Source organism: Camellia sinensis, chromosome 14 (genome assembly GCF_055761805.1).
Source record: "Camellia sinensis isolate YWXY chromosome 14, ASM5576180v1, whole genome shotgun sequence".
NCBI lineage: Eukaryota > Viridiplantae > Streptophyta > Magnoliopsida > Ericales > Theaceae > Camellia > Camellia sinensis.
In genome coordinates, this window is record NC_138974.1 from 106,667,818 (window position 1) to 106,684,028 (window position 16,211).

Below are 16,211 nucleotides of genomic sequence, written 5' to 3' on the forward strand. Positions count from 1 at the left end.
TACACTTGAGGCTGCAATATTATAAACCAGTTAATGAGTATAATTTTGTTTTATTTAAAATTATTTCTCAATTAAAATTATGTGGAGAAAAAATTACTGAAGAAGATTTGCTAGAAAAATATTATCAACATTTCACGCTAATAATGTGTTCCTGTAGTAACAACATAGAGAGCGTTAATTTACAAAGTATTCTGAACTAATTTCATGCATCCTTGTGCCTAAACAAACTAATAACTTTTAATGAAAAATCATTAATCCCGCCTAACTAGCTCTGCAACATTCTTTGAAGTGAATGGGGTTACATTTCATGGCTATGTACGAGGGAGAGGTCATGATTTTGGACGTGGTGTAGACACCCCAATTTTGACCGCTTGTAAGACTTAAGCGCTTTATTCCGAACACACGATGATAAAAGTTACACTGTGCAATCTTTTGAATTCTCAGCGAAGAAATTTGGATTAAAGCTCTAATCCCAAACCTTGCACCCCATTTTGGCCAAACTATTTTAAATCAAAACCTTCTTTCAAAATATTTGTCCAAATGCATCTACGATGTTCCGAGGCTCGCATTTCATTTAAAATTACACTTGTCGGTAAACCGAGTAAGGACGAAGTGGAAATAAATGCTTTGAAAACAAAAAAAAAATATTTAAAACATCTTGCTTAAAGGTTTGGAGCTGAAGAAAATTGGAGGAAAGGAAAGAAAACTAGTTGGGGAGAAGTTGGGTATAAAACCGTTAAGAGAAAACTGAGCAGCGTTCACTAAAATAGGCATATCTCCTAGCACATATAGAATTTAGATATGAGGCTACCTACAATGGAAAGAGGACTTCCGGGGCTTCATTTTTTACTCAACAATCACCGAAAACCAAGTCCGGATGAGGGAGATATGGCTGTTCGAAGTTAGACATAAATCTGATAAGGTCAAAACTGAGCAACCTTCACTAAAATAGGAATATCTCTTAGCCCACTTAGAATTTAGATGTAAGGTTACCTCCATTGGAAAGAGGACTTCCGGGGCTTCATTTCAGACTCAAGAATCACCTGAAACGGAGTCCATATGATGGAGATATGCTTGTTTGAAGTTGGGCCTAAATGTAGATTCTGAAGTCCGATCAGACCTCACCGAGGTCATGACGCCCCTTTTGACTTTTCAAAGCTGTCCAAATGTGCTGATATTTTGAGGAGCTGCAGCTCGAGGCCTATAAATACAAGTCTCAAAGTGATGTTTTAGGGGAGACAAAAAAACATTATCAAGAGTTAAGGAAACAATATCAAGTTAGAAATATCATATATCAAAGAGAAATATCAAGTTAGAAATATCAACAAAGAGAAATATCAAGGTGTTAGGCAATATTCAAGAGTTGAAACCATCTTTGTTCTTCCTTGTTCTTCCATCCATCCATACCATACAAGAGATTGAACTTGGATCTTAATTTGAGAATTGAAAATCATACTCACAATTGAGGGTGCTTTCACTACAAAAAAACTTGTTTTTTGCGACGGTACACGGCCGTCGCAAATGCCCAGAAGCCCGTCGCTAATGTCTTTTGCGACGGTAATTTGGCTTTTTGCGACGGTAAGGGGGGGTCGCGACAGACGGGGTTGCAAAAGACCTTTGGCGACGGTATGTACCGTCGCCATTAGTTTCTGCGACGGTATGCCAAGTTTTTTGCGACGCCATTTTTCCCGTCGCAAATAATGGTGGAAAAATCACTTTTCGCGACGGCACGTAATTACCGTCGCTAAAAGTGATTTTTTGAGACGGGAAAATTACCGTCGTTAAAGGCTCTGGCATCATATAAGTATTGGCGACGGCATGGTTTACCGTCGCTAAAGGTGTCCTGTACATTCAATAAGGCAGCTTTTGCGACTGTGTTGGTACCGTCGCAAAAGCCTATTACTGGTTTTTGCGACGGGTTCTTCTCCCGTCTCAAAAAATAAAAAAAAAATAAAAAACCCTGTTGATAAATTAATAAAAAAATTAAAATAACCTGTATTAGATAAAAAATTGAAAAATTACAGAATAATATAAATACGTACATAAACAAAAATTGACAAATAATGAAAATTAATAATATTGTTCAATTCATAGCAATACAGAAATAAAAATTCAGAACAATAACGTCGCATAATACATACATAATGTTGCTCCCAAATTTAAATAACATAAATCAAAATCAAAATCAAAATCAAAAGTTTTCGTTTTCATTCGTTCGTGGGTTACAAAAACAAAAATTAGTCATAATCTTGATACGCCCGCATTCCAGAAAAAAGCCAACTGCTACTCAGGAAATATCTGAAAAAAACAAGATAAAAATAATTAAAAACCATATAATGTGTTAATATTTTAATTATAGAAAAATATAAAAAAAAATTGATTACAATATAATTAGAAAGATAGTTTAGTAAATAATTTTGACAAACCGAAATCCGGCTCTAACTCCCAAACCGGGAACCCGATTCGAGCCCCGTCTTCTCCCACAAGTCTCTCGTGCCTAGGCGGTCGTGTGTGCCAAGTTTCGTGCTAAACCGACGCCATTTGGTGATTTTGGGGCGTTAACGCCTCGAATTCAAGTTTCTTAAGGAAGTTGTTTACCTAAAGTGAAATCCGGCTCTAACTCCCAAACCGGGAAGCCGATTCGAGCCCCGTCTTCTCCCACAAGTCTCTCGTGCCTAGGCGGTCGTGTGTGCCAAGTTTCGTGCTAAACCGACGCCGTTTGGTGATTTTGGGGCGTTAACGCCTCGAATTCAAGTTTCTTAAGGAAGTTGTTTGCCTAAAGTGAAATCCGACTCTAACTCCCAAGCCGGGAACCCGATTCGAGCCCCGTCTTCTCCCACAAGTCTCTCGTGCCTAGGCGGTCGTGTGTGCCAAGTTTCGTGCTAAACCGACGCCGTTTGCTGATTTTGGGGCGTTAACGCCTCGAATTCAAGTTTCTTAAGGAAGTTGTTTACCTAAAGTGAAATCCGGCTCAAACTCCCAAACCGGGAAGCCGATTCGAGCCCCGTCTTCTCCCACAAGTCTCTCGTGCCTAGGCGGTCGTGTGTGCCAAGTTTCGTGCTAAACCGACGCCGTTTGGTGATTTTGGGGCGTTAACGCCTCGAATTCAAGTTTCTTAAGGAAGTTGTTTGCCTAAAGTGAAATCCGACTCTAACTCCCAAGCCGGGAACCCGATTCGAGCCCCGTCTTCTCCCACAAGTCTCTCGTGCCTAGGCGGTCGTGTGTGCCAAGTTTCGTGCTAAACCGACGCCGTTTGGTGATTTTGGGGCGTTAACGCCTCGAATTCAAGTTTCTTAAGGAAGTTGTTTGCCTAAAGTGAAATCCGGCTCTAACTCCCAAGCCGGGAACCCGATTCGAGCCCCGTCTTCTCCCACAAGTCTCTCGTGCCTAGGCGGTCGTGTGTGCCAAGTTTCGTGCTAAACCGACGCCGTTTGGTGATTTTGGGGCGTTAACGCCTCGAATTCAAGTTTCTTAAGGAAGTTGTTTACCTAAAGTGAAATCCGGCTCTAACTCCCAAACCGGGAACCCGATTCGAGCCCCGTCTTCTCCCACAAGTCTCTCGTGCCTAGGCGGTCGTGTGTGCCAAGTTTCGTGCTAAACCGACGCCGTTTGCTGATTTTGGGGCGTTAACGCCTCGAATTCAAGTTTCTTAAGGAAGTTGTTTGCCTAAAGTGAAATCCGACTCTAACTCCCAAGCCGGGAACCCGATTCGAGCCCCGTCTTCTCCCACAAGTCTCTCGTGCCTAGGCGGTCGTGTGTGCCAAGTTTCGTGCTAAACCGACGCCGTTTGGTGATTTTGGGGCGTTAACGCCTCGAATTCAAGTTTCTTAAGGAAGTTGTTTGCCTAAAGTGAAATCCGGCTCTAACTCCCAAGCCGGGAACCCGATTCGAGCCCCGTCTTCTCCCACAAGTCTCTCGTGCCTAGGCGGTCGTGTGTGCCAAGTTTCGTGCTAAACCGACGCCGTTTGGTGATTTTGGGGCGTTAACGCCTCGAATTCAAGTTTCTTAAGGAAGTTGTTTACCTAAAGTGAAATCCGGCTCTAACTCCCAAACCGGGAAGCCGATTCGAGCCCCGTCTTCTCCCACAAGTCTCTCGTGCCTAGGCGGTCGTGTGTGCCAAGTTTCGTGCTAAATCGACGCCGTTTGGTGATTTTGGGGCGTTAACGCCTCGAATTCAAGTTTCTTAAGGAAGTTGTTTGCCTAAAGTGAAATCCGACTCTAACTCCCAAGCCGGGAACCCGATTCGAGCCCCGTCTTCTCCCACAAGTCTCTCGTGCCTAGGCGGTCGTGTGTGCCAAGTTTCGTGCTAAACCGACGCCATTTGGTGATTTTGGGGCGTTAACGCCTCGAATTCAAGTTTCTTAAGGAAGTTGTTTACCTAAAGTGAAATCCGGCTCTAACTCCCAAACCGGGAAGCCGATTCGAGCCCCGTCTTCTCCCACAAGTCTCTCGTGCCTAGGCGGTCGTGTGTGCCAAGTTTCGTGCTAAACCGACGCCGTTTGGTGATTTTGGGGCGTTAACGCCTCGAATTCAAGTTTCTTAAGGAAGTTGTTTGCCTAAAGTGAAATCCGACTCTAACTCCCAAGCCGGGAACCCGATTCGAGCCCCGTCTTCTCCCACAAGTCTCTCGTGCCTAGGCGGTCGTGTGTGCCAAGTTTCGTGCTAAACCGACGCCGTTTGGTGATTTTGGGGCGTTAACGCCTCGAATTCAAGTTTCTTAAGGAAGTTGTTTGCCTAAAGTGAAATCCGACTCTAACTCCCAAGCCGGGAACCCGATTCGAGCCCCGTCTTCTCCCACAAGTCTCTCGTGCCTAGGCGGTCGTGTGTGCCAAGTTTCGTGCTAAACCGACGCCGTTTGGTGATTTTGGGGCGTTAACGCCTCGAATTCAAGTTTCTTAAGGAAGTTGTTTACCTAAAGTGAAATCCGGCTCTAACTCCCAAACCGGGAAGCCGATTCGAGCCCCGTCTTCTCCCACAAGTCTCTCGTGCCTAGGCGGTCGTGTGTGCCAAGTTTCGTGCTAAACCGACGCCGTTTGGTGATTTTGGGGCGTTAACGCCTCGAATTCAAGTTTCTTAAGGAAGTTGTTTGCCTAAAGTGAAATCCGACTCTAACTCCCAAGCCGGGAACCCGATTCGAGCCCCGTCTTCTCCCACAAGTCTCTCGTGCCTAGGCGGTCGTGTGTGCCAAGTTTCGTGCTAAACCGACGCCGTTTGGTGATTTTGGGGCGTTAACGCCTCGAATTCAAGTTTCTTAAGGAAGTTGTTTGCCTAAAGTGAAATCCGGCTCTAACTCCCAAGCCGGGAACCCGATTCGAGCCCCGTCTTCTCCCACAAGTCTCTCGTGCCTAGGCGGTCGTGTGTGCCAAGTTTCGTGCTAAACCGACGCCGTTTGGTGATTTTGGGGCGTTAACGCCTCGAATTCAAGTTTCTTAAGGAAGTTGTTTACCTAAAGTGAAATCCGGCTCTAACTCCCAAACCGGGAAGCCGATTCGAGCCCCGTCTTCTCCCACAAGTCTCTCGTGCCTAGGCGGTCGTGTGTGCCAAGTTTCGTGCTAAACCGACGCCGTTTGGTGATTTTGGGGCGTTAACGCCTCGAATTCAAGTTTCTTAAGGAAGTTGTTTGCCTAAAGTGAAATCCGGCTCTAACTCCCAAGCCGGGAACCCGATTCGAGCCCCGTCTTCTCCCACAAGTCTCTCGTGCCTAGGCGGTCGTGTGTGCCAAGTTTCGTGCTAAACCGACGCCGTTTGGTGATTTTGGGGCGTTAACGCCTCGAATTCAAGTTTCTTAAGGAAGTTGTTTGCCTAAAGTGAAATCCGGCTCTAACTCCCAAGCCGGGAACCCGATTCGAGCCCCGTCTTCTCCCACAAGTCTCTCGTGCCTAGGCGGTCGTGTGTGCCAAGTTTCGTGCTAAACCGACGCCGTTTGGTGATTTTGGGGCGTTAACGCCTCGAATTCAAGTTTCTTAAGGAAGTTGTTTACCTAAAGTGAAATCCGGCTCTAACTCCCAAGCCGGGAACCCGATTCGAGCCCCGTCTTCTCCCACAAGTCTCTCGTGCCTAGGCGGTCGTGTGTGCCAAGTTTCGTGCTAAACCGACGCCGTTTGGTGATTTTGGGGCGTTAACGCCTCGAATTCAAGTTTCTTAAGGAAGTTGTTTGCCTAAAGTGAAATCCGGCTCTAACTCCCAAGCCGGGAACCCGATTCGAGCCCCGTCTTCTCCCACAAGTCTCTCGTGCCTAGGCGGTCGTGTGTGCCAAGTTTCGTGCTAAACCGACGCCGTTTGGTGATTTTGGGGCGTTAACGCCTCGAATTCAAGTTTCTTAAGGAAGTTGTTTACCTAAAGTGAAATCCGGCTCTAACTCCCAAACCGGGAACCCGATTCGAGCCCCGTCTTCTCCCACAAGTCTCTCGTGCCTAGGCGGTCGTGTGTGCCAAGTTTCGTGCTAAACCGACGCCGTTTGCTGATTTTGGGGCGTTAACGCCTCGAATTCAAGTTTCTGAAACACAAAGATGTATTTTAGCTTAGAATGCAAAGATAAATTGTATACCTGATCTTCTGGTGGTGGTGTATATGGATTCTCGTCTTCTGCAGATTCCCTAAATGCCCGGTGGCCACTCGATGCATCAGGAACCTATGTTAGTCAGTGCATAATGTGTTAATCATATTCGAATTTCATACATAATCTTGAGTGAAAATTGAACTATCAAACAATTGTGATGTTTATATGGAACCTGTCTGTTGGGATCCACACTCGCCCCCTGTGACACAAGGGCCATCATCTCAGCTCTCATCTGCTGCAAATGTGTAGAGAACTCTGGTCGCAGCTCCTCCCTCAACTCATCCCTTAGCTCAGCACGAACCTGCTGCGTGATCTGATCAATAGTCGATGGATGGGGTGTTGACTGTGATGGCCCAGCACCATCCTTATACACCACTCTGCGAGGCACGATTCTCCCGTATGTGCGACAATATCCATGTCTGTCATGACCTATCAACTCATGGAAAATGGCATTCCTAGCCTCCAAAGTCCGACCATCCTCAGGTAGCATAGAGAGTTGACGCTTAAACTCATCCTGTATTGAATAAGACACACAAGTATACGCGAAATTAAGATGGTTGACACACAAAAAATAAACTTTAAATACAATCAAAGGTGTTTGGAAACTACCAAGGTCTGGATAACCTCTGGGTCATCTACTCTACGTGTCATAAGCCAAACATTCATCTTATCAGTAGACTCCCCCTTACTGGTCATCTAAATTTTTTTTTAGAAATATGAAAATTAGAATCCAAATAATTTGCAAATATACAATGTTTATTTATATAGAAAAATAAAACAATAAAATGTAAACCTCATGCCGTATCTGAGAGAAAGTAGTACGCCCTGTGGTATGAGCTATGCCGTGAGCTCGCCGATTTTTAGCGTTCCTACTTGCAATTTTCTATAACAAGTTCAACAAATGTAAGTATGTAAATATGATTTGTATGTTTACATATCATAAATATAACGTAATTGTATACCTCAGCATCGGAAGTACGCCAATACTCTACAAGTTGTTCCCACTGGCTTGGCACAACGTTCATAGGAACATCATCCTTCAGATTAGGATCAGAGCTTCTAGGCTTGAAATACTTAGCCTTAAGCTTGTTCTTGTGATCCTTCCATATGCTGTTGCAGTTTTTCATGCAGATTGGCTTGTACTCCTCTGGACATATATTCAAATTGTCCTATAAAACACAAAGTTTAAGGCTAAGTATAACACAAATTTGGAATTCGAATTTGTGGACAAAAATATACTTTTACCTTCACATCCTTCCAGATAGCATCAACAATATCATCAGGCACACTGTTCCAGTCAACAAAAGTAAGAGGAACAATGTTACCATTCCGAACAATAATGCCAAGTTGAGTAGTTAACTTGGCCACGTTATCTCCTATTGGGCAGTAATTTCCATCAAATTGTATGTGCAGCTTTTTACCAGTACCCCACTCTTTAATGCCCTTGGCACATCCTCTACCACGCCTAGTCGAGGTCGATGAAGAACTAACATGACCTGCGATATACAATAATAATAAACAATATGCAATGGTAACAACCAAATGCAAATTTAAATAATGTGAATACAAATCATATCAAATAAACCTGATGTGGGCTGTGAAGAAGTCGAAGGGTCTGCAAAATACAATGAGAATAAACAAGTTATATATAATGAGCATAAATAAATGTATGTGTAAATAATTTTCATGCAACTCAAAGCAAATTTAAATACCTGCGGATGGCTCATAAGCTGATGATGATAGCTGCTGTGGTGCCATTGATGGTGGACGCACCGATGGTAGGCGTGGAGGCCGAGTACATGGTAGCTGCTGTGGTGCCACTGATGGTGGTCGATACGGTGGTAATGGCCCCTCAGATGCTGGTGGCACTAATGGCCCCTCCGATGCTGGCCGATGTGATGCCTCCTCTAATGGTGGTGCTACTGATGTCCTGTTATGTAGCACATCAGACATCATGCGCCGGGGATGATCAGGCTTCCTCTTCCTTCCCATAATAATCTTCAAGCAATATAACATTAATTGACATTAGAAACATAGACAATGGTTTGTCATCAACTATAATATGACATGATTTGAACTAATACAATTACAAAGACAAAGTAAATTAAGAAATTGATGATTAACTACAACCTTGGCCTTAATTGAATTACTAATGTTGATTACATATCAGCCTATTTGAACATCAACTGTTTCCCCTTCTGCGGCTTCCCTCACCCAACCAACTTCTTCATCACGAAGCATTATATTTTCTTCCAATTGTTGGCTCATGTATGGCTCGATTTGTGGATCAGTTGAACTCATATCAAATAAACCTCTTTGAGACATCTTCACCACGACTTGCCAGTCTGGTTGTAACGGGTCTGCAACATACCAAACTTGCTCTGCTTGGGACGCCAAGATGAAAGGTTCATTGGTAATTCGATCATCTCGGTACAACAAATGATTGAAGTTCACCAACGTGAAATTGAAGACATCTTCTTTCTTTCCGTGAATGTTGTCAATCCAATCACACTTAAACAACACATGTTTCTTCTCATTGGAATATCGAATCTCAACAATATCTGTCAATTGTCCATAATAGTACACAGACCCCAGACGAGGATTCTTGTCTTTTCGACTAGCATAACTTATGGTATCTGCCTTCAAAGCTACACCACAATTTTGTGTGGCTCGACGATCATCCATGGCCTTTACTCGATACCGAAACCCATTCAGTATATACCCGTTGAACCTCCTTGCCAGGTTATGAGGACCATTTGCCAATAGAATAAGCTCTTCAGAAAGTATGACATCAGTAGTCCTTCGCAAAGTTTGGACCTATTTAACACGAAATGTAAAATTTAAAATGTAGATCGACTTAAGTAACTAGAATCTATAGAGTTAAATACATACATGTTCCTTGAACCAAATGTGAAAAGTTTCAAAATGTTCACGCCGAAGTTGATGATCGTCGACACGAGGCATTTTGAGCTTAAGTACTTCAAGGTGTTTGCTGTGTAGATTGAAATTTTAGCCATACAAAAATTTTAGTTGAAAATTCAATAAACATAATAAAATATTGAGTGAGTGACTTAACCTACTTTATGAATGGTTGAACCGCGCTTGTATTGCATAAGATGTACCGATGAGCTTGTACCCAAGAAGTATTATCAAGATAAAAGCTTGTGTTTTCACCAGTAGCATGACCCAAATTATCAGCACCACTATAGTTCCTCACGGGTCGACTAGATTTGGTTTCCACATCACTGAGATATTGTGCACAAAAATTCATGCATTCTTCCATAAGATATCCTTTAGCAATTGATCCTTCAGGACGAGCTCTATTACGCACGTATTGCTTCAAAGTAAGAAGATACCTCTCAATTGGATACATCCATCGAAACTGAATCGCTCCACCCAATAACGCTTCATCAGCTAGATGTATAGGCAAGTGCTCCATTATATCAAAAAAACTCGGAGGAAATATTTTCTCTAGATGACAAAGTGTTACAGCGATACGATCTTTAATGTATTGCAAATCCGTCGCACGATTCACTTTCGAACACAATTGTCTAAAGAAATTGCTCAATTCAATCAAGGGTTCAATTACATTCTTCGGTAACGATCTGCGAATAGCCAATGGAATAAGTTGTTGCATCAGAATATGACTATCGTGGCTCTTAAGACCCCCAATGCTTCTATCATGTAAGCGCACACGACGTGATATATTGGATGAATACCCGTCGGGAACTCTTACTTCCTTCAACACTTTCAAGAACAAATCTTTCTCATCCTTGGTCATCGTGAATTGTGCTGGTGGTAAATAGGCTTTATTCGACCCTCTTAACTGCAAATGTAGGGGTTTTCTAATATTCATATCTTGTAAATCACGCCGAGCATTAACACCATCCTTCGATTTTCCTGCAACCCCTAATATTGTCCACAACACATTGTCACAAACATTCTTCTCTATATGCATCACATCGAGGTTGTGTCTTATTAGATTGTGCTCCCAATATGGCAATTCATAAAAGATACTCTTTTTCTTCCAACTATGGGTGCGATGTCCAGCTTTCTCCTTCTCTACCTGTCTCCTATGCCTCTCCTTAAGGTCATCCCTATTGTATTGGGTTAAAATACCCTCAGATTCTAATTGTAGCAACATCTCAGTTCCAGACAACAATTTTGGTTTGAGTCTGACTTCCCGACTACCATCAAATGATACTTTATCCTTCCGGAATTTATGGCCAGTAGGTAAAAATCTGCGATGACCCAAGTATGATTGTTTCCTACTATGCTTCAACCAACACGATGTAGTTTCCTTATTGCAACAAGGACATGCATATTCTCCTTTAGTGCTCCATCCTGACAAGTTTGCGTATGCAGGAAAATCACTAATTGTCCACAGTAAAGCTGCATGCATTTGAAACATTTGATTTGTTGATGCATCAAATGTTGACACACCCTCATTCCATAGTTCTTTCAACTCCTCAATCAACGGTTGCATATAAACATCAATCTTGTCACCAGGTCCTTTCGGGCCGTCAATAAGCACAGATAAAATTAGAAATGGTTGCTTCATGCACATCCATGGCGGCAAGTTGTATGGAATGAGCACAACAGGCCAAGTGCTATGAACTATGTTCATCGTCCTGAATGGGTTAAAACCATCAGATGCTAAGCCAAGCCTTACACTTCGGCAATCATTACTAAAGTCAATATTCCGACGGTCAAAATCTTTCCATGCAAGGGAGTCAGCAGGATGCCTGAAGACACCATCATCAGTTCGTTCCTCTGCATGCCATCTCATTAACTTGGCCGTCTTGGATGACATAAACAACCTCTGCAACCTTGACTTTAAAGGAAAATACCTCATCTGTTTTGCAGCTACTTGTTTGCCACCTGTGTTAGGACCATTTGAACCACCATCACCATTTGATTTCCATCTAGAACTGTTGCATATGACACATTTATCAAGATTGGCGTCCTCGTTTCGAAACAACATGCAACTGTTGGGACATGCATCCCACGTCTCATACGTGAAGCCCAAATCTGTTGTGACCTTTTGAGCTTTATAATATGAGTCCGGGAGTTTCACACCCAACGGAAACGCCTCATTCAATAACTCAAGCAACATGTCAACAGACTTGTCCGTCCACTGATTAAGCACCTTCAAATGTAGAAGTCGAACAATGAATGACAAAGATGTGAACTTCTGACAACCCGGATACAATTCACTTTGTGCATCTTGAAGAAGTTTGAAATACTTTGCAGTCTCTGCATTTGGACCGAGCTGGGGTTCAGATGCACGGGGATCAGGCCCCTGTGGTTCATCACCCTCAACACTTGTACCGACATGTGGATTTCCCATAGCCCCTTGTATCATTCCAATCATATCATCTCCAATGTCTAAATTAGCTAATGTTTCATTCTCTCGATTACTATGCAGAGATATGTAAGATTCCCCATGATTAATCCAATGTTTGTATTTTTTAAAAAAACCATTCAAAATCAGATGCTCCCGTACACCATCTCGTACAAAATAGTATCGATTCTCACACTTCCTACACGGACAACTGATCATCGAACCTTCAACCCTATTGGTGTAGGCAAACACAAGGAATTCATCAATCCCATTAATGTATTCACTCGACATCCTATTTGGCAAATCAATCCAACTCTTATCCATCATCTGTACACATCCACAAGAATATCTCACCAAAGTAACTCTAAATATAATACCTACACATAAATATTCACTCGACATCCTATTTGGCAAATTAACAAAATGTCTAAAATTCCTATTTAAGAGCATATGATTTGGAAAAAATAAAAAAATAAAAAACTTGAAGGATTGAATGGTAAAATTGATAATTTATGGATGAAATAGAAAAAAAAAATTGATAATTTAAACTTAAAGGATTAGAGCATATGATTAGAGCATATGATTTTGACAAACTATTTCTAATTAGAGCATATGATTTTGACAAACTATTTCTAATTAGACAAACTATATATATATGCATATAATTTTTACTGATTTTGACAAACTATTTCTAATTAGAGCATATGATTTGGAAAAAATAAAAAAATAAAAAACTTGAAGGATTTAATGGTAAAATTGATAATTTATGGATGAAATAGAAAAAAAAAATGATAATTTAAACTTAAAGGATTAGAGCATATGATTAGAGCATATGATTTTGACAAACTATTTCTAATTAGAGCATATGATTTTGACAAACTATTTCTAATTAGACAAACTATATATATATGCATATAATTTTTACTGATTTTGACAAACTATTTCTAATTAGAGCATATGATTTGGAAAAAATAAAAAAATAAAAAACTTGAAGGATTGAATGGTAAAATTGATAATTTATGGATGAAATAGAAAAAAAAAATGATAATTTAAACTTAAAGGATTAGAGCATATGATTAGAGCATATGATTTTGACAAACTATTTCTAATTAGAGCATATGATTTTGACAAACTATTTCTAATTAGACAAACTATATATATATGCATATAATTTTTACTGATTTTGACAAACTATTTCTAATTAGAGCATATGATTTGGAAAAAATAAAAAAATAAAAAACTTGAACGATTGTCAGATTTATATATTTAGACAGATTTATATATATATATATATATATAGACAGATTTATATATATATATAGACAGATTTATATATATATATATATATAACAGATTTATATATATATAAAAATAACAGATTTATAACAGATTTATATATATATAACAGATTTATATATATATAAAAATAACAGATATATATATATAAAAACTTGAAAAAAAATAAAAATAAAAAACAGATTTATATATATATATAGACAGATTTATATATATATATATATATAACAGATTTATATATATAGATTTCAGATAAACAGATTTATATATATATATAGACAGATTTCAGATTTATATATATATATATATAGATTTATATACATTTCAGATTTATATATATATATATAGATTTATATACATTTCAGATATATATATATATAGATTTATATACATTTCAGATTTATATATATATATAGATTTATATACATTTCAGATATATATATATAGATTTATATAGATTTATATACATTGCATATATATATATAGACAGATTCATATATATATATACACAGACCGAGAGAGAGAGAGAGAGAGAGAGAGAGAGAGAGAGAGAGAGAGAGAGAGCATACGCAGAGGGAGAGAGGGTCGTCGCCGGAGCACCACTCTTGTCGCCGGAGCCGTCGCCGCCGCACCACCGCTGTCTTCCTCGTGGGCCGTTTGGGAAATTTGGGGGTGAAGTTAGGGATTTGGTGAGGAGGATCGAGCGGGAGGCAGAAGGAAAAAGGGAGGGTTTTTTTTTTGGACTTTTTGCGACGGTATGATGTACACCGTCGCAAATAGAACGAAAAACGGTGCCGTTTGCATTAATCCTTTTTTGCGACGGAAATTTGCCGTCGCAAATGATATATGCCGTCTCAAAAAAAAGGTTTTTTGCGACGGTTTTATTTACCGTCGCTAATACTTCCCCATTTCCGACGCCTCCGCTTAGTTTCATTACCGACGGGTCAGTACCGTCGCTAAAGGCTATTATTTGCGACAGTAGAAGTTACCGTCGCAAAAAACGGTTTTTTGCGACGGGGGGCGCGGCGTCGCTAAAAACCCGTCGTTTTTGCTATATTTTCCTGTAGTGTTTGGATCAAGTCTGATTTACAACAAGAACACTTCTCTACATGAGGTAAAGCTTTCTTACTTTCATTTCAATCTTTGTTCATCTTTTTCTTGTGTTTTCATATTATTTGGTACTGCTATGGGACTGTTTTGAGGGCTGAAACTTGTGATTAAAAGCTACCCAAAGGTGGAGGGGTTAATCACCCTTCTTTGAACCTTATTCCAAGCTTGAATCTTTGTGTTTCCCACTTGTTTTCGCTAATTTTTCCCACTGTTTTGGGGCTGGTTTTCAACATCTAAACTATGTGATTTGAAGTTGTAAAAGTGGAGGGGTTAGCCACCCTTCCTTCTACTTGTTTACTAACTTGATCCTATTTAATTTTACTCGTTTTCTATAGCTTAATTTCAGCACTATTTTATGCTATTTAGGGGGCTGTTTAATTTATTTCAATAATTTATGTTTTAAATATCAAGTTTGTTTGTACTAATCAATTAATCAACTTCGCATAATAATCTCTGCAACCTCACTCCATTCTTTGCTTATTTTGATTAAAAAGTTGTGAAAAATTAAGGCCTTGTTTGGTTTGTGTTTCCCAAAAATTTTTGAAAAAAATTCTCTATAAATAAGTTTTCAAAAGTAATTAAACCAAACAAATTTTTCCAATTTTTTTTTTAAAACTTGTTTAGTTTACAAGTTTTCTAAATAAATTTCTCTCTCATACACATCAAATCAATCACTTTTTCCAAAATTCTCTCTCAAAATAATTTTTCAAAACATCTTTTGTTTTGAAAAAAATCAAACCAAACAACTTTTCATACTTTTTATCTCTAAAACTCATCACCCAAATTCAAACCAAACATACCCTAAGATTTTAGTTCAAGAATAAGAAGGGAACTCTTTTATGCTTAATGGTTTAATCTCTTCGGAGGTTCATTACCAAATGTATAAAATGCTCTATGCTTAATGGTTTAATCTCTTTGGAGATTCACTACCAAAGGCATAAAACGTTTTATGCTTAGGAGGTTCATTACCAAAGGTATAAAGCCTTCTACGCTTAATGGTTTAATCTCTTTGGAGATTCACTACCAAAGGCATAAAACGTTTCATGCTTAGGAGGTTCATTAGCAAAAGTATACAACGCTCTATACTTACTGATTTAATCTCTTAGGGGATTTACTACCAAAGGCATAAAACGTTCTATACTTAACGGTTTAAATTCTTTGGAGGTTCACTACCCCAAATGTATACATGTTCTTATACTAAAGCACAATCTTTTATTTTTCATTTCTCTTTATTCGTCGGTGTGTTTACTTTTAAGAGACTAATTGACCCTTGGAAATCACCAAGGAAAGTGTCACTATCAATTATTATCAAGTTTGGATTTCAAATCATTATCACTCCAGTTTGGATTTTTCTAAGTCATTATCACTCTTTTGAGTTTGACTAGTCCTTGTTGCACATCTTGAGTTTGACTTGGAATCCCTTATCACTTGTAAATAAGTTTGACTCTTCCTTTGTAATTTCCCCCGAAGAAAATAAGATTTTTTTCTCTGGTTAAGTTGATTCTTATTTCTCTTTATTGCATTTTGAACTTAGTGGACATACATATCACTTTTGCACAAACAGGAGAAAAGATAAAGAAATGGAAAGGTAATAAAAAAAGGCTAATAAAATTGGTTAAAATTGGATTACAACCGACATAAAAAAACCAATATGATTAATTGAATTCGGTCGGCTGTTATACCGAGTTTATTGTGTCAAGGCTTGTCTTACATCAATTCATGATAATTTGATGAACCTTGAAGCGTCTCTACTTCCCTTCTTGAATTCACTTCATGATAGGAGGGAGGGGTGGTTGTTTATTCATTACATTTATTGATCATTGTCCAAATTGTATCCAAGATCATCAAGCAATCAACTTGCTAATTGATGGTTTTGGAGATGATTCCAACCCTCTCTTGAGT

The 16,211-nt window shown here is 39.7% G+C and overlaps 2 protein-coding genes across 2 annotated transcripts; both read right to left on the reverse strand.

Annotated features, from left to right (window-relative positions):
* Window positions 1-2,053: 2,053 nt before the first annotated feature.
* On the reverse strand, window positions 2,054-13,929 carry LOC145807927 (uncharacterized). The gene is made up of 10 exons (XM_082906968.1): window positions 13,769-13,929; window positions 8,272-8,557; window positions 8,145-8,174; window positions 7,805-8,055; window positions 7,522-7,728; window positions 7,353-7,442; window positions 7,169-7,255; window positions 6,732-7,073; window positions 6,548-6,631; window positions 2,054-2,298 (listed from the first exon to the last, which is right to left on the reverse strand). Exons 2-10 carry the CDS (start codon window positions 8,549-8,551, stop codon window positions 2,284-2,286), a joined length of 1,386 nt encoding a protein of 461 aa, XP_082763094.1. The 5' UTR covers window positions 8,552-8,557; window positions 13,769-13,929; the 3' UTR covers window positions 2,054-2,283.
* On the reverse strand, window positions 9,234-10,424 carry LOC145807928 (uncharacterized). The gene is made up of 2 exons (XM_082906969.1): window positions 9,640-10,424; window positions 9,234-9,551 (listed from the first exon to the last, which is right to left on the reverse strand). Exons 1-2 carry the CDS (start codon window positions 10,413-10,415, stop codon window positions 9,440-9,442), a joined length of 888 nt encoding a protein of 295 aa, XP_082763095.1. The 5' UTR covers window positions 10,416-10,424; the 3' UTR covers window positions 9,234-9,439.
* Window positions 13,930-16,211: the final 2,282 nt, after the last annotated feature.